Source organism: Bacillus rossius, chromosome 15, assembly GCF_032445375.1.
Source record: "Bacillus rossius redtenbacheri isolate Brsri chromosome 15, Brsri_v3, whole genome shotgun sequence".
Lineage (NCBI taxonomy): Eukaryota > Metazoa > Arthropoda > Insecta > Phasmatodea > Bacillidae > Bacillus > Bacillus rossius.
The window spans coordinates 5,166,889-5,186,663 of NC_086342.1; the positions used below are offsets into that span (position 1 = coordinate 5,166,889).

At 45.2% G+C, this 19,775-nt stretch overlaps 2 protein-coding genes across 2 annotated transcripts in view; one reads left to right on the top strand and one right to left on the bottom strand.

Annotated features, from left to right (window-relative positions):
* LOC134539486 (hypoxia-inducible factor 1-alpha inhibitor-like) overlaps nucleotides 1-19,775 on the top strand; it is a 61,385-nt gene that overhangs the window by 26,177 nt on the left and 15,433 nt on the right. The gene's annotated exons all lie outside the window — the stretch shown is intronic.
* Nucleotides 13-8,418, bottom strand: LOC134539481 (mucin-2-like). Its single transcript, XM_063381551.1, has 2 exons — nucleotides 8,286-8,418; nucleotides 13-5,623 (listed from the first exon to the last, which is right to left on the bottom strand). The coding sequence occupies exons 1-2, from the start codon at nucleotides 8,304-8,306 to the stop codon at nucleotides 371-373; spliced, it is 5,274 nt and encodes a 1,757-aa protein (XP_063237621.1). The 5' UTR covers nucleotides 8,307-8,418; the 3' UTR covers nucleotides 13-370.

Sequence of the window (19,775 nt, forward strand, 5' to 3'; positions counted from 1 at the left end):
CATATTTCTAGATGGTATTAAACTACTAGTTTTAATATTAAATAAATACAAATAAATACATACAATATTATTTACAGTACGTTTATATAAACAAAAGATGAGTCCATGTTAAAAACATATAATTTATTAGAATAATCAGGTCTTCATTTGTAAGTGCTAGTATTGGTTGAGTAGTTCCCACAGATAATATCCCATATTGGTTTAAATTAATAAAATCTTGCAATAACACTGTAAGTTTTATGACATTTTAACTTTCATATGTGCTAAGAACATTAAATATGTAAGTCATTTAACACTTGTTTGCTGCTAGTATATCTTTGATAAGGAACTATATTTGCGAGCACGTTCATCGAGCCACCGATAGTCCCACCTAAGGGGGTGGCTCGTTCCCGCGAGTCGGAGCGGCGGTGCTGTTGACGTAGACGACGTACGCGGGGTTCTCGCACTCCACGGCCTCCGCGACGGTGCACCGCCCGGTCTCCGCGTGGTACAGCGAGGCGGGCGGGCAGAAGTAGTGGCCCATGTAGAAGCCCCCGGTCTTCCGGAGCGAGCAGGTGTAGTACGCGGAGCAGTTCGTGACGTCCGCAAACGTCCCACTCAGCGTGCAGACGAACGGCGTCACCACGAGAGTCGCCCGTCGGGCTCGCGCGGTGGTCACCGTCCCGCCCGGGAGCGCCGGTTCCGGTCTCCTCGTCGTCGCCGCCGCTCGAACGGTTGGCTCGGGCGCTCGGGTGGTGGGTTTTGTGGTGTTTAACCGCGACGAACCGCTTCTATTTTTCGTTGTAACTTCACCTGTTTTCATTGGCCGCGATGTCGCTGGGCGTGGTTCGTGTGTCGGCAGTGGAGATGCGTACGCTCCTCCAGGGATGAGTTGAGACGTTGGAAGTGTGGTTTTGCTGTTAGGTATGGTAGGCACATGTTTGTTCACTTCTGAGTGGAAGTCGGGTGGTAGAGATAGCCTGAGTTTGCTGTCATCTGGCATTGGCTCTGCCATTGCAATAATATCTGTAGGTGTGTACTGTAGTGGTGAAAAATGTGTATTACTTTTAGAAGACTGTGGAGTAATAATTGAAGGCGGCACTGTTTCTTTAATGTTTTCCGTAGAATACTTCACATATGTTCTTGAGTCTGGCGCATACACTTCTGTATTGATTGTTTCTGAAGACGTGGGTTGAAATGTCTTTCCATTCCCGGGTTTAGATAATTCACGTGCAGTGGTTTCTGTAGGTTTGTACGATGCAGGTGTATTGTACGTAGATTTGCGAGATCCAAGTGGGTTTCTACTGAGAGATGTGTGTGATTGAGGTTGGAAATTTTCTGCAGTCGCGTGTGCTTCGGAAATAGTTGTTTCTGTTGGTGTAGTTGTTTCAGGAGCTAGTTTATCCATTTGTGTTGTACTTTCAGGAATTATTGTTTGTATGAATGTAATTGTTTTGTTAGTAACTGTTTCTGTAGAGTTTAATGGTTCTTTAGTTGTAACTGTTTCAGGAGATAAATTTTTTGGAAATGTAGGTATTTCAGAAGAGATTGTTTGTGTAAATGACATTTTGTCAGAAATGTTTGTGTCTGCAAATTTGTTAGAATAAAAAATTATATTATCTGTAGAAGGGTGTGCCTTAGATTCCAGAAAATGAATAGTTCCAGAAGCAACTAGTTCTAGAGATTTATTAAGTTTAGAAATGGTTGTTTTTTCATACGTATATGATTGATCAAATATATATCCTGTAGGAGAATGTGGCTCAAAGATATCTTTCTCTGTAGTTGAAATTATTTCTTGAGCGATGTTTTCTGTAACTATGGTTTCAGGGTTGATTGGTTCTGTATATGCGGTTTCAGAAGTAGTTGATTCATGAGTTGTTTCAGGAGTGGTTTTTTCAAGTGTGTTTTTTTCAGTTATTGTTGTTTCGGGAGTGGTTTTTTCAGGAGTGGTGGTTTCAGGAGTGGTGGTTTCAGGAGGGGTGGGTTCAGGATTGGCGGTTTCAGTAGTGGTTGTTTCAGTAGTGGTTGTTTCAGGAGTGGTGGTTTCAGGAATTGTTGGGTCAGGAGCTGTTGTAACAGGAGTGGGGGTTTCAGGAGTGGTTGTAACAGGAGTGGTTGTAACAGGAGTGGGGGTTTCAGGAGTGGTTGTAACAGGAGTGGTGTTTTCAGGAGTGGTTGTAAAATGAGTGGTTGTTTCAGGAGTGGTTGTTTCAGGAGTGGTTGTAAAATGAGTGGTGGTTTCAGGAGTGATGGTTTCAGGAGTGGTGGTTTCAGGAGTGGTGGTTTCAGGAGTGATGGTTTCAGGAGTTTTGTTTTCAGAAGTAATGGTTTCAGGAGTGGTTGTAACAGGTGTGGTTGTAAATGGAGTGGTGGTTGTAAATGGAGTGGTGGTTGTAAATGGAGTGGTGGTTGTAAATGGAGTGGTGGTTGTAAATGGAGTGGTGGTTGTAAATGGAGTGGTGGTTGTAAATGGAGTGGTGGTTTCAGGAGTGGTTGTTTCAGGAGTGGTTGTTTCAGGAGTGGTTGTTTCAGGAGTGGTGGTTTCAGGAGTGTTGGTTTCAGGAGTGGTTGTAACAAGAGTGGTTGTAAAAGGAGTGGTGGTTTCAGAATAGGTGGTTTCAGGAGTGCTTTTAACAGGAGTGGTGTTTTCAGGAGTAGTTGTTTCAGGAGTGGTTGTAATGGGAGTGGTTGTTTCAGGAGTGGTTGTTTCAGGAGTGTTTGTTTCAGGAGTGGTTGTAACAGGAGTGGTTGTAAAAGGAGTGGTGGTTTCAGAAGTTATTCTTTCAGGAGTGGTTGTTTCTAGAGGTAAGTTTTCAGGAGTGGTTGATTGTGTAAATGAGTTTTCATGAATGAATGGGTTCGTAGATGTGGTTTCTATAGTGGTTGTTTCAGAAGTGATTGGTTCTGTAGATGTTGTTTCAATAGTGGTGATTTTAGTAGTTTTTTGTTCTGTGAATGTGGTTTCATGAATGATTGATTTTGTATATGTAGTTTCTATAGTGGTTGTTTCAGAAGTAATATGTTCTGTAGATGTGGTTTTGGGAGTAGTAGTTACTTTAGTGATTGATTCTGTTGATTTGGTATCAAAAATGTTTGGATTTGTAAATGTCATTGTTTCAGGAGTGATTGATTCTGTAGATGTGGTCTCAAGAGTAGAGGTTTCAGTAGGTATTGATTCTGTAAATGTAGTTTCAGTAGTTATTTGTTCTGTGAATATGTTTTCTGTTTTGGTTGGTTCAGGAGTGATTGGTACTATAGATATGGTTTCAGAAATTTTAGTTTTAGTAGAAATTGGGTCGGTAGATGTGAATTCAGAAGTAGTAGTTTCATTAGTGATTGGCCCTGTAGTTTCAGTAACATTTGGTTCGGTAGATGTGGTTTCTGAAGTAGTAGTATCATTATCAATTAGTTCTGTAGATGTGGTTTCAGAAGTGGTATTTTCAGTAGTGATTGTTTCTGTAGATCTGAATTCAGGGATAGTTGTTTTATTAGTGATGGTTCCAGAGATGGTTTGTTTTGTATATTTGGTTTCTAGAGTGATTTTTTTAGGGGTGATTGTTTCTAGTGATGTGGTTTGAAAAGTTTTTTCCTCAGTAGTGATTGGTTCTGTAGACGTGGTTTCAAAAGTTTTAGTAATAATTGGTTTTGTAGATGGGGTACCAGGTGTGTTTGTTTTAGGAGTGGTTGTATCTGCAGATTTGGCTTCAGAAGTGGATGTTTGAGGAGTGATTTGTTTTGTATATCTGGTTTCAGGTCTGGCTGTTTCAGTAGTGATTGTTTCTGTAAATGTGCTTTCAAAAGTGTTTGTTTCTGCAGATGTAAATGTACTTTTGTCTGCAGAAATTTTTTCGTTTGGTGTGTTGTGTTTTGGCAGACTGTGTATTGTAGATGGGTTAGTTTTTGTAGTTGTGATCGATTCAGTTATTATATTTGGTATTGTAATTGATTTAGTTGTGGGAGTTTGAGATACAGTATTTGATGCAGAAGCTCCTGTTCCAATTTTGTTTGTTTTTCCACGTGACCGCAATGCGGTTGTTCCTGTAGTTGTACTCAATCCAGATGTGTGTGTCTCAGTTGTAATTGTTTCTTCGGCTGTAAATGATCCAGTTGTGATGGGTTCGACAAGCACCCATGTCCTAGGTGTAACCATTCCTTTAGATGTGTGTGATTGAAATGTGGTATTGGCCCCTAAAATATGTCTCGTAGGTGTGGCTGTTTTTTGCAGCACCTGGTTTGGATCAGTGGTGAATGTGCTATGTGATTGTGACTCTGGTTTTTCTCCGTAAATATTCTCGCTTGTTACGTTCACTTTGGCGGGGATGCCGTGTTGGTTAATTTTTAGCAAATTAGTTGAAGTTTTTGTAGTATAAAGAATAGCATCTTTGATGTGGTCCACGCTGGTTGATTTGAGTTTGGAAGTGTCATTTGTAGTTTTTGTTGATGAAGCATCTGCGAAACTTTGCGTGGAGTTGTCTAGTGCAGTGTCCGTGAAAAGGGGCACCGCGCGGAAGGCGCTGCTGCACGAACTCCCCAACGTGCACCGTTGCGCGTCGGGGTTGAACGTCGAGGGAGTCGGGCAGTGGAACTTGGCCTTCTGGAACCCACCTCCTGATCTCGGCGAGCTCAAGTAATAAGAGGAGCAGTCTGTGACATCTGCAAACTTCCCGCTTCGGTCGCAGTCGATCAAGTGCGGAGAACTTGCTTCCTCTGTTGCCGATAGACTGGACGTTTGAATGCTGCAGTTAGCTTCCGTGGTTTTGGTGCAATTTTTCAGCACGCTGCTGAATACGTATCCATTTGAACAGTGGTGCTGTGTCAGTATAAAATTACCATTTCTACTGGCATTGCAGTTGTAGTACAGAGAGCAGTTCCGCGGGTCTTGGTAAACACCAGGAGAGTGGCAGACAAACGTGGATATTGCCTGAGGATGGCTTCGCGTGGTGTGGATAGTGATTCTGTACGCAGGCTTGGATTTTACCAGAATAGTATACACCGCGGTGTTGTCCGAGTCTGTGACTTGAACACTCGGGCTTCCGTCATTTTCCTTCAAAACTGTTTGGCTCGGGATGTTTCCTGGTTTCCCGGGGATGTGGTACGTGAAGGACGATTCGTTCGTTTTTATGGCGACGCTGTGGGTGTTGCATCTCGTCGGAACGGATGGATGGTCGTTCGATCTCGGTGCTTCTCGGGGTTTCGAACTGCTGTGACATTGTGTTGTTATCGAAGTCCTTTCTGGTGTTCCGTCGTATGTTTCCGTCGCAACGGAATCTGGAGACGCTTCGACGAGTACTTTTTGGGATTCTAAAGTTGTAACTATTGGACAGGTTGTGAAAGACGCTGAGGAATTGAGGTTTTGCGTCATCGCGATCACTCCGCTGTGTGTCACGGATGTGGATGTGAGGTGATCGGGTGTTCTTGTTGGACGTGGGTCGCTCCCGGGTGGTTTCGAGCTGGCGCTGAGGGCGACGAAGACGCGCAGCTTCCCTGCGGGGTCCGCGCAGGCCTCGGTCCCGGCCAGGCGCAGGACGGTCCTGAGGGAGATCCGCCGCGGGCCGTCGGAGGGCAGCACCTGCGCCGTCACCCTGAACCCCAGCGCCGCGCCGTCTGCGCCTGCGCACGAGCGTCCGAGCAGCGCGGCCGACAGCTGCAAGCAGGGGCGCAACAACTAAATTTCCAAAAAGGGGGGGTGGGGGGGGGGGGGCAATATACCTTTTTATAAAGAATCATCGATTCCCCCCCTATTGAAGCGGGGGGTCCGGGAAAATTTGTATTTCAAGGTGGAAAATGGAGCTATTTAAGCAGTTTTATTATCTAAAAATTGATTACACAGCACTTTCTTTGCCCCCGTTTGCCTCTACTTCAAGGTTTCAGAGGGGGGGGGGGGGGAGGGGCAAAATACCCTTGCCCATCCCCTGTTGTTGCGCCCCTGGCTGCAAGCACAGTGGCCCGGCCACTAGAGAGGTTAAAACCGTTAAGCTTTACGTAAGCAGATCTACACTGGAGGGGAAACAAAGAAAAAACTTCAAATTTATGGCACAAAATTTAATATATCAGAAGTTTGGCCGACTGTTATTAGTAGCCTACTTTTTAGGTGTACCAATTTGCCCCTACATTTTTTTGTTGTTGTAAATTTGGGAATTTAGAGACGAAACGTTTGTACTTTATATAAATTCGTAAAATGCAGGATTGTTTATAAAAAAACTCAAAATTACGAAAATGTTAGAAATCGATGCTTTTTCAATTTGGAGCGTTTTCGACAAAAGTTCGGGTCATGGTGGAAAATGTGCCCGGTACTCGGTGGGGGGGGGGGGGGGGGGGGGGGTTTAAGGCCCTTAAATTTAAAATATTTGAAAAATATATTCTTTTCGATTTAGTGTGTTTCTGAGGTCGGGTTATGGTGGAAAATGTGCCCAGGTTTCGATTTTCTCCCCCTCGAATGGGGGAAGGGGTTAGTGACCATAGATTTCAAAAGTTAAAAAAAAAGTATTCTTTTTTGGTTTGGAGTGTTTCTGATCCAATAGGTCGGGTTATGTTGGAAAATGTGCAGGTGGAGGTGTTAAAGCCCTAAAATCTTTAACGCTCTCGTAACCCGCCTTGGAGTCTGAGTTCAGGAAACCCCTGTGCTCGGTTGATGTGTATGTCATATAAAGAATATCCCTGCCGAGTTTCAAGCCTGTAGACGTACACTTGAAATACGGAACTCACAAATAATAGATCAGTCTTACTATAATTGGGGTTTCAAAATCATAAATGTTTGTTATTTAATTGCATAATAATTTTTAACTGAATTTTAACTAAAATCATTATTGTCCTAATTTTTATTCATTAATGTCTGCAATGCTGTAGTAGTTTTGTAATGCTAATGCGCTGTGGTAAACAATGCAGTACAAAAAGGGTAACTTTATAAAACTCGGCGACTTTATTTTAAGACAAAAAATAAAATAAACTTATATTTAAGAAAATCTAAAAAAAAAAAAAAAATTAAGTTTTTTTTGTCCAATAGCCGACCAAGACACTACAATTTTGTATACTAAAAGCATGGGGTGCTTGATATCATTTGTTTATAATTTCCTATCACTTTTTTTTAGGATGTAGTCATTACGAAATTGAATATAAGAGATTAATAACACTATGAACTTAAAAAAATGGGTTGCTTGATATTTCTTATTTTTTATCAGTAATAAAAAATAATTGTAATAGATTTTCTATCACTAATGTTAAATATATAGTCAATACGAACATTTTAGGTTTATAGTAATTTCGAAAATTTTAGTATACCGTATAGTCTTTACTTTATGAACTTAATAACAATAATGAACTTAAAAAACAGTAATGGGTGCTGGATATAGTTTGTATTAAATTTTCTATTACTAACAATAGGATATAGTCATTTCGAAAATTTTAGGATATAGTCATTACGAAAATGGAAGAAGGGAGCACCTCAAACTTCTAATTATAGAGTTGTAGTGCATTATTCGGTTGTTGGACAAAAAAAATATTTTGTTTTTTTAATTTTTAGTTCATTTTACCATTTTTTTTTATTTATTTTTAACCTATAAGGTTACTTAATATGTATATGTTATTCATTTAGTTTTTTTAATGGTTTTCTGTAGCGTGGTTTAATATTGAATGTCAACCTGATATTTTAACTTTTTATAATGTGTAAAAAAATTGGTTGTCTGTAAAGTCGGTTTACGGACGATAGTTTAACGTGACAACGTCATAACAAAACATTGATGAAATGATTGCATACTTTTATGAATAAAATTGAATCATTTTTATTTTAATAATAAAAGAATATACTTGAAATTATACTAGTAATCAGATTTTTAAAAAGCAAGAATAATTAACCTTTATTGCCGAAATTGTTGATGTAATAAGCAATGAAAACCACATTAACTTTTCACTTCACTTTATAAACAGTCGACGAAACAGTTCACGTGTAGATGACTTGTAATAAATTTTAAAAACTGGCGTTTAGCTATAAAGTTTAAATATAATTATGAACAAGTTTTCGTATAAATAAACTGTAATCAAAAATCTATCATCAATTATATGAATCATCATAATTTTTTAGTCAATTGTAACATAACTTATTATTACTGCACTCGCTGACAGCGTAACGGAACACAGCGTAACGGGACACAGCGTAACGGAACAATTAGCGTAACGGGACACAACGTAACGGGACACATTTCGTGCGTGCAGCCGGCGTTCATCGATTTATTAGACGTCACGTCAAACACATTAAAAAATTGTGAACGCCTAGTACTGAAAGTTGTTCGTGTATAAATAAAGAAACCCACCAGGAAGGCGACAACGATCATGGCGGGAGGCGGTTGCTCCAGTCGACGACGTGTGCGCCTCAGTCAGGGTTGCTGCCTCGTCGCCTCTGGCGTCGCTACTGCAGCCGGCGCGGGCCCGACGCCTTATCGCGCGACCCTGCCCCTCGCCCCGCGGCGTCGCTCCTGTCGTGCGCTCGCAGCCGCCACATCCCCGGGTGTCCGGGACCGCCGTTACCTAGGCCCGGTGTTCCAGGACGTCCGGGTAAGGCAGCGAATAAGCACTGTCTTGTTGGTGTACAACCCTAACCTAACTCTCCTGCCGTTACCTAGGGCCCGTATTCCAAGACGTCCGGGTAAGGCATCGAATAAGCACTGTCTTGTTGGTGTACAACCCTAACCTAACTCTCCTGCCGTTACCTAGGGCCCGTATTCCAAGACGTCCGGGTAAGGCATCGAATAAGCACTGTCTTGTTGGTGTACAACCCTAACCTAACTCTCCTGCCGTTACCTAGGGCCCGTATTCCAAGACGTCCGGGTAGGGCATCGAATAAGCACTGTCTTGTTGATGTACAACCCTAACCTAACTCTCCTGCCGTTACCTAGGCCCGGTGTTCCCGGACGTCCGGGTAAGGCAGCGAATAAGCACTGTCTTGTTGGTGTACAACCCTAACCTAACTCTCCTGCCGTTACCTAGGGCCCGTATTCCAAGACGTCCGGGTAAGGCATCGAATAAGCACTGTCTTGTTGGTGTACAACCCTAACCTAACTCTCCTGCCGTTACCTAGGGCCCGTATTCCAAGACGTCCGGGTAAGGCAGCGAATAAGCACTGTCTTGTTCGGGATACTATCCTAACCTAACTCCCCCCTGCCATTACCTAAGGTCGGTATTCTAAGACGTCCGGGTAAGATAGCGAATAAGCACTGTCTTGTTGGTGTACAACCCTAACCTAACTCTCCTGCTGTTACCTAGTACCGGTATTCCAGGGCGTCCCGGTAAGGCAGCGAATAAGAACTGCATTGTTGATGTACAACCCTAACCTAACTCCCCCGCCGTTACCTAGGGCTGGTATTCCAAGACGTCCGGGTAAGGCAGCGAATAACAACTGCCTTGTTGATGTACAACCCTAACCTAACTCTCCTGCCGTTACCTAGGCCCGGTGTTCCAGGGCGTCCGGGTAAGGCAGCGAATAAGCACTGTCTTGTTGGTGTACAACCCTAACCTAACTCTCCTGCCGTTACCTAGGCCCGGTGTTCCAGGACGTCCGGGTAAGGCAGCGAATAAGCACTGTCTTGTTGGTGTACAACCCTAACCTAACTCCCCTGCCGTTACCTAGGGCCCGTATTCCAAGACGTCCGGGTAAGGCATCGAATAAGCACTGTCTTGTTGGTGTACAACCCTAACCTAACTCTCCTGCCGTTACCTAGGGCCCGTAGGTATTCCAAGACGTCCGGGTAAGGCATCGAATAAGCACTGTCTTGTTGGTGTACAACCCTAACCTAACTCTCCTGCCATTACCTAGGGCCCGTATTCCAAGACGTCCGGGTAAGGCATAGAATAAGCACTGTCTTGTTTGGGATACTGTCCTAACTCCCCCTGCCATTACCTAAGGTCGGTATTCTAAGACGTCCGGGTAAGGCAGCGAATAAGCACTGTCTTGTTGGTGTACAACCCTAACCTAACTCTCCTGCCGTTACCTAGGCCAGGTGTTCCATGACGTCCGGGTAAAGAGCCCGTCTACAATAGTCCGAAACCTGTGCGTGGTCCGTGTCCTTATCCGAATGTGAGTGACGTCACATTGTCCCACCGAAAACTGCCCTGTCCACAATTGCGTTGTCCGATGTTCGAATGTATTGATTTCTAAAGTTGTTACCAGAGCGCAGTAAATTTGCCAAACCAAATGTTTTTGTTTATTGTTTTGATGCTTTTGTAGTTTGAGATTGAACTCGTGAAAGTTGTGGGAGTTCAATATTATATGTTTATTCAGTAAGGCAAAGTGGCTCTTCTTGACTTACAACACCTTCCATTTCCTTCAATAACAAAAACAAACACCACGTTTTCAAACGGGAACCGGAAATTCAAATATCGGGAGTGTTCTGTTATTTTTCTGTGTCCGAAGTACACAGGTTGGGACAAAAAGTTAAAATTGACGAATGTTTTCGGACCAGGTAGGTTCGGACCTTCGCCCACTTGACACATGACATCAGAGGGTCACGTGGACCAATCAGCGACGAGTGTCCTTCGGACACAGTTTAGGACATTGCTATTGTAGACGGGCCTTAAGGCCTTATCCACCACTTGTTTCCAAAAACCCACGACTGAAAGACGGACGTGAACTATACAATGGCCGTAGCGTAAACGTACCTAATCTGCACGTACCGCTCAAATTGCAGGGTTTCTTGTGTATTCTAGTAAGAAACTCGGAACACTACCACCCTCCCCCCCTCCACCCCCCCCCCCCCCCGCGGTCAAGGGGATGGTACTGCTGATGTCGACCCTGTCAGGGGTGGCTTCAAGGCCAGGGCCACGCGTCGACCCCTTGCCTTGTCCAAGTTTTGACGTTACAACGTCTAATAAATCTATGAACGCCGGCTGCACGCACAAAAAAGTGTCCCGTTACGCTGTGTCCCGTTACGCACATAGTTCCGTTACGCTGTGCCCCGCTACGCTCATTGTACGCTTGCGCCGCATCTATCTCTCTTCCACTCGATTGGCCTATGCATCCGAGGAAAAGAAAGACAGCGGCAGCACACAACTTACATCTACACGTGAACTGTTTCGTCGACTGTTTATAAAGTGAAGTGAAAAGTTAATGTGGTTTTCATTGCTTATTACAACAACAATTTCGGCAATAAAGGTTAATTATTCCTGCTTTTTAAAAATCTAATTACTAGTATTATTTCAAGTAGGTATTTATTATTTTATTATTAAAATAAAAATGATTAAATTTTATTCATAAAAGTATGCAATCATTTCATCAATGTTTTGTTATGACGTCACGTTAAACTATCGTCTGTAAACCGACTTTACAGACAACCAACTTTTTTCTGGTGGAAAAATAATAAAAATGAACGAGAAAAGTAACAAACAAAATTGTAACCAGCATGTAATTATCAAGTAACGGTCAATACCTTTCTAAATGTTTTAATTTTTTTTTTCATGATTGCATATTAGAAATGAATACATTCAAATATTTTATTGTCTCATGTAATGACGCGATTTCGATAGAGTTTTACCGTCAGCATTTTCGAAAACTAAACCAGAGTATGATTTACTAGGGGGAAAAAAAATAGAAGGCAGAGGGTTGAGTCCTCGAAAGTACTATTCTCTGGTGGCTATTCCTTCTCTCCTCCTTCGCTCCCGGTAAGACTGCTCCTCAAGAGACAATGGGTCCTATTCCTTCGCTCCTGTAAAGACTGCTCCTCAAGAGTCAATGAGCCCTATTCCTTCTCTCCTCATTCGCTCCCGGTAAGACTGCTATCAAGAGTCAATGGGCCCTATTCCTTCCCTCCTACGCTCCCGGTAAGACTGCTATCAAGAGTCAATGGGCCCTATTCCTTCCCTCCTACGCTCCCGGTAAGACTGCTATCAAGAGTCAATGAGCCCTATTCCTTCTCTCCTCATTCGCTCCCGGTAAGACTGCTATCAAGAGTCAATGGGCCCTATTCCTTCCCTCCTACGCTCCCGGTAAGACTGCTATCAAGAGTCAATGGGCCCTATTCCTTCCCTCCTACGCTCCCGGTAAGACTGCTATCAAGAGTCAATGTGCCCTATTCCTTCCCTCCTACGCTCCCGGTAAGACTGCTATCAAGAGAGAATGGGCCCTATTCCTTCCCCCTATGCTCCCGGTAAGACTGCTCCTCAAGAGTCAATGGGCCCTATTCCTTCCCTCCTACGCTCCCGGTAAGACTGCTCCTCAAGAGTCAATGGGCCCTATTCCTTCCCTTCTACGCTCCCGGTAAGACTGCTACTCAAGAGTCAATGGGCCCTATTCCTTCCCTCCTACGCTCCCGGTAAGACTGCTATCAAGAGTCAATGGGCCCTATTCCTTCCCCCTACGCTCCCGGTAAGACTGCTCCTCAAGAGTCAATTGGCCCTATTCCTTCCCTCCTACGCTCCCGGTAAGACTGCTATCAAGAGTCAATGGGCCCTATTCCTTCCCTCCTACGCTCCCGGTAAGACTGCTATCAAGAGTCAATGGGCCCTATTCCTTCCCTCCTACGCTCCCGGTAAGACTGCTATCAAGAGTCAATGGGCCCTATTCCTTCCCTCCTACGCTCCCGGTAAGACTGTTATCAAGAGTCAATGGGCCCTATTCCTTCCCTCCTACGCTCCCGGTAAGACTGCTCCTCAAGAGTCAATGGGCCCTATTCCTTCCCTCCTACGCTCCCAGAAGACTGCTATCAAGAGTCAATGGGCCCTATTCCTTCCCTCCTACGCTCCCGGTAAGACTGCTCCTCAAGAGTTAATGGGCCCTATTCCTTCCCTCCTACACTCCCGGTAAGACTGCTCCTCAAGAGTCAATGGGCCCTATTCCTTCCCTCCTACGCTCCCGGTAAGACTGCTCCTCAAGAGTCAATGGGCCCTATTCCTTCCCTCCTACGCTCCCGGTAAGACTGCTCCTCAAGAGTCAATGGGCCCTATTCCTTCCCTCCTACGCTCCCGGTAAGACTGCTCCTCAAGAGTCAATGGGCCCTATTCCTTCCCTCCTACGCTCCCGGTAAGACTGCTATCAAGAGTCAATGGGCCCTATTCCTTCCCTCCTACGCTCCCGGTAAGACTGCTCCTCAAGAGTCAATGGGCCCTATTCCTTCCCTCCTACGCTCCCGGTAAGACTGCTATCAAGAGTCAATGGGCCCTACTCCTTCCCTCCTACGCTCCCGGTAAGACTGCTATCAAGAGTCAATGGGCCCTATTCCTTCCCTCCTACGCTCCCGGTAAGACTGCTATCAAGAGTCAATGGACCCTATTCCTTCCCTCCTACGCTCCCGGTAAGACTGCTCCTCAAGAGTCAATGGGCCCTATTCCTTCCCTCCTACGCTCCCGGTAAGACTGCTATCAAGAGTCAATGGGCCCTATTCCTTCCCTCCTACGCTCCCGGTAAGACTGCTCCTCAAGAGTCAATGGGCCCTATTCCTTTCCTCCTACGCTCCCGGTAAGACTGCTCCTCAAGAGTCAATGGGTCCTATTCCTTCCCTTCTACGCTCCCGGTAAGACTGCTCCTCAAGAGTCAATGGGCCCTATTCCTTCCCTCCTACGCTCCCGGTAAGACTGCTCCTCAAGAGTCAATGGGCCCTATTCCTTCCCTCCTACGCTCCCGGTAAGACTGCTATGAAGAGTCAATAGGCCCTATTCCTTCCCTCCTACGCTCCCGGTAAGACTGCTCCTCAAGAGCAATGGGCCCTATTCCTTCCCTCCTACGCTCCCGGTAAGACTGCTATCAAGAGTCAATGGGCCCTATTCCTTCCCTCCTACGCTCCCGGTAAGACTGCTCCTCAAGAGTCAATGGGCCCTATTCCTTCCCTCCTACGCTCCCGGTACGACTGCTATCAAGAGTCAATGGGCCCTATTCCTTCCCTCAAACGCTCCCGGTAAGACTGCTATCAAGAGTCAATGGGCCCTATTCCTTCCCTCCTACGCTCCCGGTAAGACTGCTATCAAGAGTCAATGGGCCCTATTCCTTCCCTCCTACGCTCCCGGTAAGACTGCTATCAAGAGTCAATGGGCCCTATTCCTTCCCTCCTACGCTCCCGGTAAGACTGCTATCAAGAGTCAATGGGCCCTATTCCTTCCCTCCTACGCTCCCGGTAAGACTGCTATCAAGAGTCAATGGGCCCTATTCCTTTCCTCCTACGCTCCCGGTAAGACTGCTATCAAGAGTCAATGTGCCCTATTCCTTCCCTCCTACGCTCCCGGTAAGACTGCTATTAAGAGTCAATGGGCCCTATTCCTTCCCTCCTACGCTCCCGGTAAGACTGCTCCTCAAGAGTCAATGGGCCCTATTCCTTCCCTTCTACGCTCCCGGTAAGACTGCTCCTCAAGAGTCAATGGGCCCTATTCCTTCCCTCCTACGCTCCCGGTAAGACTGCTCCTCAAGAGTCAATGGGCCCTATTCCTTCCCTCCTACGCTCCCGGTAAGACTGCTCCTCAAGAGTCAATGGGCCCTATTCCTTCCCTCCTACGCTCCCGGTAAGACTGCTATCAAGAGTTAATGGGCCCTATTCCTTCCCTCCTACGCTCCCGGTAAGACTGCTCCTCAAGAGTCAATGGGCCCTATTCCTTCCCTCCTACGCTCCCGGTAAGACTGCTCCTCAAGAGTCAATGGGCCCTATTCCTTTCCTCCTACGCTCCCGGTAAGACTGCTATCAAGAGTCAATGGGCCCTATTCCTTCCCTCCTACGCTCCCGGTAAGACTGCTCCTCAAGAGTCAATGGGCCCTATTCCTTCCCTCCTACGCTCCCGGTAAGATTGCTATCAAGAGTCAATGGGCCCTATTCCTTCCCTCCTACGCTCCCGGTAAGACTGCTCCTCAAGAGTCAATGGGCCCTATTCCTTCCCTCCTACGCTCCCGGTAAGACTGCTATCAAGAGTCAATGGGCCCTATTCCTTCCCTCCTACGCTCCCGGTAAGACTGCTATCAAGAGAATGGGCCCTATTCCTTCCCTCCTACGCTCCCGGTAAGACTGCTCCTCAAGAGTCAATGGGCCCTATTCCTTCCCTCCTACGCTCCCGGTAAGACTGCTATCAAGAGTCAATGGGCCCTATTCCTTCCCTCCTACGCTCCCGGTAAGACTGCTATCAAGAGTCAATGGGCCCTATTCCTTCCCTCCTACGCTCCCGGTAAGACTGCTATCAAGAGTCAATGGGCCCTATTCCTTCCCTCCTACGCTCCCGGTAAGACTGCTATCAAGAGTCAATGGGCCCTATTCCTTCCCTCCTACGCTCCCGGTAAGACTGCTATCAAGAGTCAATGGGCCCTATTCCTTTCCTCCTACGCTCCCGGTAAGACTGCTATCAAGAGTCAATGTGCCCTATTCCTTCCCTCCTACGCTCCCGGTAAGACTGCTATTAAGAGTCAATGGGCCCTATTCCTTCCCTCCTACGCTCCCGGTAAGACTGCTCCTCAAGAGTCAATGGGCCCTATTCCTTCCCTTCTACGCTCCCGGTAAGACTGCTCCTCAAGAGTCAATGGGCCCTATTCCTTCCCTCCTACGCTCCCGGTAAGACTGCTCCTCAAGAGTCAATGGGCCCTATTCCTTCCCTCCTACGCTCCCGGTAAGACTGCTCCTCAAGAGTCAATGGGCCCTATTCCTTCCCTCCTACGCTCCCGGTAAGACTGCTATCAAGAGTTAATGGGCCCTATTCCTTCCCTCCTACGCTCCCGGTAAGACTGCTCCTCAAGAGTCAATGGGCCCTATTCCTTCCCTCCTACGCTCCCGGTAAGACTGCTCCTCAAGAGTCAATGGGCCCTATTCCTTTCCTCCTACGCTCCCGGTAAGACTGCTATCAAGAGTCAATGGGCCCTATTCCTTCCCTCCTACGCTCCCGGTAAGACTGCTCCTCAAGAGTCAATGGGCCCTATTCCTTCCCTCCTACGCTCCCGGTAAGATTGCTATCAAGAGTCAATGGGCCCTATTCCTTCCCTCCTACGCTCCCGGTAAGACTGCTCCTCAAGAGTCAATGGGCCCTATTCCTTCCCTCCTACGCTCCCGGTAAGACTGCTATCAAGAGTCAATGGGCCCTATTCCTTCCCTCCTACGCTCCCGGTAAGACTGCTATCAAGAGTCAATGGGCCCTATTCCTTCCCTCCTACGCTCCCGGTAAGACTGCTCCTCAAGAGTCAATGGGCCCTATTCCTTCCCTCCTACGCTCCCGGTAAGACTGCTATCAAGAGTCAATGGGCCCTATTCCTTCCCTCCTACGCTCCCGGTAAGACTGCTCCTCAAGAGTCAATGAGCCCGGGGCTTTGCAAGTCCAGGAGCACCGCTGACAGGTCCCCGTCGACCGCGATGTCGTTCTTCCATTCGTGGACAACAGCGGTCCTCCGGTCCTTGAATTGCGCGACTGCGGCGTCAAATCACGCAGCCTTGCTCCTAGGAACTCGAGGGGGAGGGTGGGGGTTAATTGCACTGGACGGCGCGGCATGACTCACACCTGACGAACCCGTGGACTGTCTGTCGCAGTTGAGACGGTGCGCGGAGACAGTATGTAGCGCTCGGGCCCAGTGCGTGTGGTAGGACGTAACTTCGCTGCAGTGCGTCAGCCACGTGTTCGCTGTCGTGCCGATGGCAACTCATCCACCAGCAAGGTAAGGAACTCTGCTCTCTCTCTCTATCTCTCTCTATCTCTCTCTTCTTGACGTGTAAAACATACTTAGTTCTCGGTACACGGCATTTGGCGGGGGAAGCTTACCTTTCACAGACGAGAGAGCCACACCCGAAGTTCCCCGATGTTCATGCTAGCTTTTTTTCCCCGTTCTATCTCAGTACATTTAATGTAGCTATCCTAACCAAATCAACCGTCCACAATGTTTTAAAGTATTTATAATGTAGCTAACATAACCTAATTGACCATTAGTTATCATGAGTTAAAATGAACAAAAAAAAACCCGAAGATGCACAAATGGTCGTTTGGCTCCCTCGTCTGTGAAAAGAAGGCTTCCCATTTGGCGGGAGTGATTTCGTGAATGGAACGGGAGTTTAATGGAACGGAAAATCTGTAACCACGGCGATGCCATCGGTGGCGAATGGCGTTGACAAAAGTTCACAAAGGAAAACTATATAGTGTTAACCGTTTAATGGATTATTTTAAACGATATGGGCAGTATTTTAATATAATTTATTTGTCAAAAATCAGGTCCAAAGCAGGGGTCAAGCATTTTTAAAAGTTTTTTTTTCCTCGCTTTTATCGGAGCTGTTTTAATGTATAGTTTTAACATTTCGCTCTGGAAATCGAATGATTCGATAGTCGACGTAGCTGCTCCGGCAAAGAATTTCAGCGACAGGTGCAAAAACTTCGTGTGATTCGCGCCAAGAAATGTAGTTGGAAACACAATTTTCGTAAATTTTTAAAGAATTTAACGTTAATTTTTGTTTCCGAGTTTCACGACATGAGCACAAATAAATGTGCTTGTTACAGACGTCAGATGTTTCACATCTCTGGCGAGAACTGAAACGCTTGTTCAATTTTTTTTTTTCATCCTGGTATCGGTTTCATATTGCCTGTAACAAATGCAGGGACCAAGTACTGCGACAGTAAATCGCATTTGCGGGATTGAACTTAACAATTTACTTTACCGGTGGCTGCAGATATTATTTTACGAATTTGGTTTCGCCACAGTCATGAACTCCCAGTCAGTGTATGCAAATAATATATGGTCTTCAGTTGCTAAATGAACTGGTTCGTTTACAGTACGATTAGCCCCCCAGTTTGACTGACTTGCCTACAAGCAATTGTTCAGCGCACCGTTACCCGCGGTGTTACGCAATTACGTAAGTAGTTCTCGTAATTCTTCGTAAACTTTATGTACGCGGAATAAAGATAAGGTCGTCTCATTCTGCTACGACTTTTCCGTTCGGCTCGTTCGATTCGTGATTACGTCCAGACATCTTTGTGGTGGGGACGAATCGAAAAGGTTGAAAGAGATTTCCTTCAAGAAATAGCTTTGTAAATTTTTAATTTTTCCTTATACCTCCTCCTTACAGTTCCAAATGAAACGTAAATATTCCGTTAACGTGTCTTTTTTTACCTGGTTTTAGTAAGCACTATCCCTTGAATCACACAACGTTATACGGGCGAGGTAAATTTCAATTATCAAAGTGTTTTAATCACGCCACTCCATTATTTCGTTAAAAACAATCAATCACTTGAAACGGATCACGGAGGGAATAAGACTGAGGAAGTTGCCGCGACGGTATTCGACGTGATTCAACACGTCCAGACGAGGCTGCCCCATTCGATTCAGTCTTTCAACTCCGAACCCTATCCGGTTAATTCTGGTTTGGATTCGTCTCCACTCGATTCGACTTTCAACTAACAAGCGACTCTTTCGCTCACGTCCAGCCTGGGGCGACGTTCTGTTCGACTCAAGTCGCTTTCGATTCGCCCTGGTGTGAATGCGCCTCATTAGTAACATCTTCAGAGCTCTGACATGTTTGCATGCGACGATTGCAACCTAAGCACACTGCCCACATACAACTTTTATCGGCATCAAAGCTGGAGTTTAGAATTAATTTCCAGTAATGTTTTGTAAGTATTGCAAATCTAGACATATTTTTGTAGAGGAATATAAGTTAATACTTTATAGATTATCTAGCCATGGACTTTTTTTTTTTACGTGACAACGTCTAATAAATCGATGAACGCCGGCTGCACGCACGAAAAATTGTCCCGTTACGCACATTGTTCCGTTACGCTGTGTCCCGTTACGCTCATTGTACGCTTGCGCCGCATCTATCTCTCTTCCACTTGACTGTTTATAAAGTGAAGTGAAAAGTTAATGTGGTTTTCATTGCTTATTACAACAATTTCGGCAATAAAGGTTAATAATTATTCTTGCATTTTAAAAATATGATTATTAGTATAATTTCAAGAATTTATTATTTTATTATTAAAATTAAAATGATTCAATTTCATTCATAAAGTATGCAATCATTTCATCAATGTTTTGTTATGACGTCACGTTAAACTATCGTCCGTAAACCGACTTTACAGACAACCAATTTTTTTTATATAGAACTTGATACATTTTAAGTGTCTGTTGCGTTGCAAGCGGGAAATGTGGCCGACATTTTGTTGGGATACTCCCGTTTCCTTTACCAAACATACATGCCTTCAATGCTACATTCTCACCCCTTCTCTCCCCACCCGATAAACAAACAGCTTTTATTTATGCATACACTCTGTGGATGGCGTCGAATAGCGAAAGTGGGAAGGGATATTACCAACACATATCTGCTATTTTGTTTCCAGAAAACACTATTTTTTTCAGAAAGTTGCGATCATAACAGAAAGGAGGATAATGCAGTTCCCTATCCTTCCCCAAGGCTCGCCACGGAGTTGGTACAGCGTTGTGTGACGTTCGACTGGTTGAAACCTGTCGATGGGTCGATATAATTTATAGTTTGTTTCTACTTGTCGACGGTGGGTCGATATTATTTATAGTTTGGTTCTACTTGTCGACGGCGGGCCGATATTATTTATAGTTTGGTTCTATTGTCGACGGTGGGTCGATATTATTTATAGTTTGGTTCTACTTGTCGACGGCGGGTCGATATTATTTATAGTTTGGTTCTACTTGTCGATGGGTCGAAATTATTTATAGTTTGGTTTTACTTGTCGATGGGTCGATATTATTTATAGTTTGGTTCTACTTGTCGACGGTGGGTCGATATTATTTATAGTTCGGTTCTACATGTCGATGGGTCGATATTATTAATAGTTTGGTTCTACTTGTCGACGGTGGGTCGATATTATTTATAGTTTGGTTCTACTTGTCGACGGCGGGCCGATAT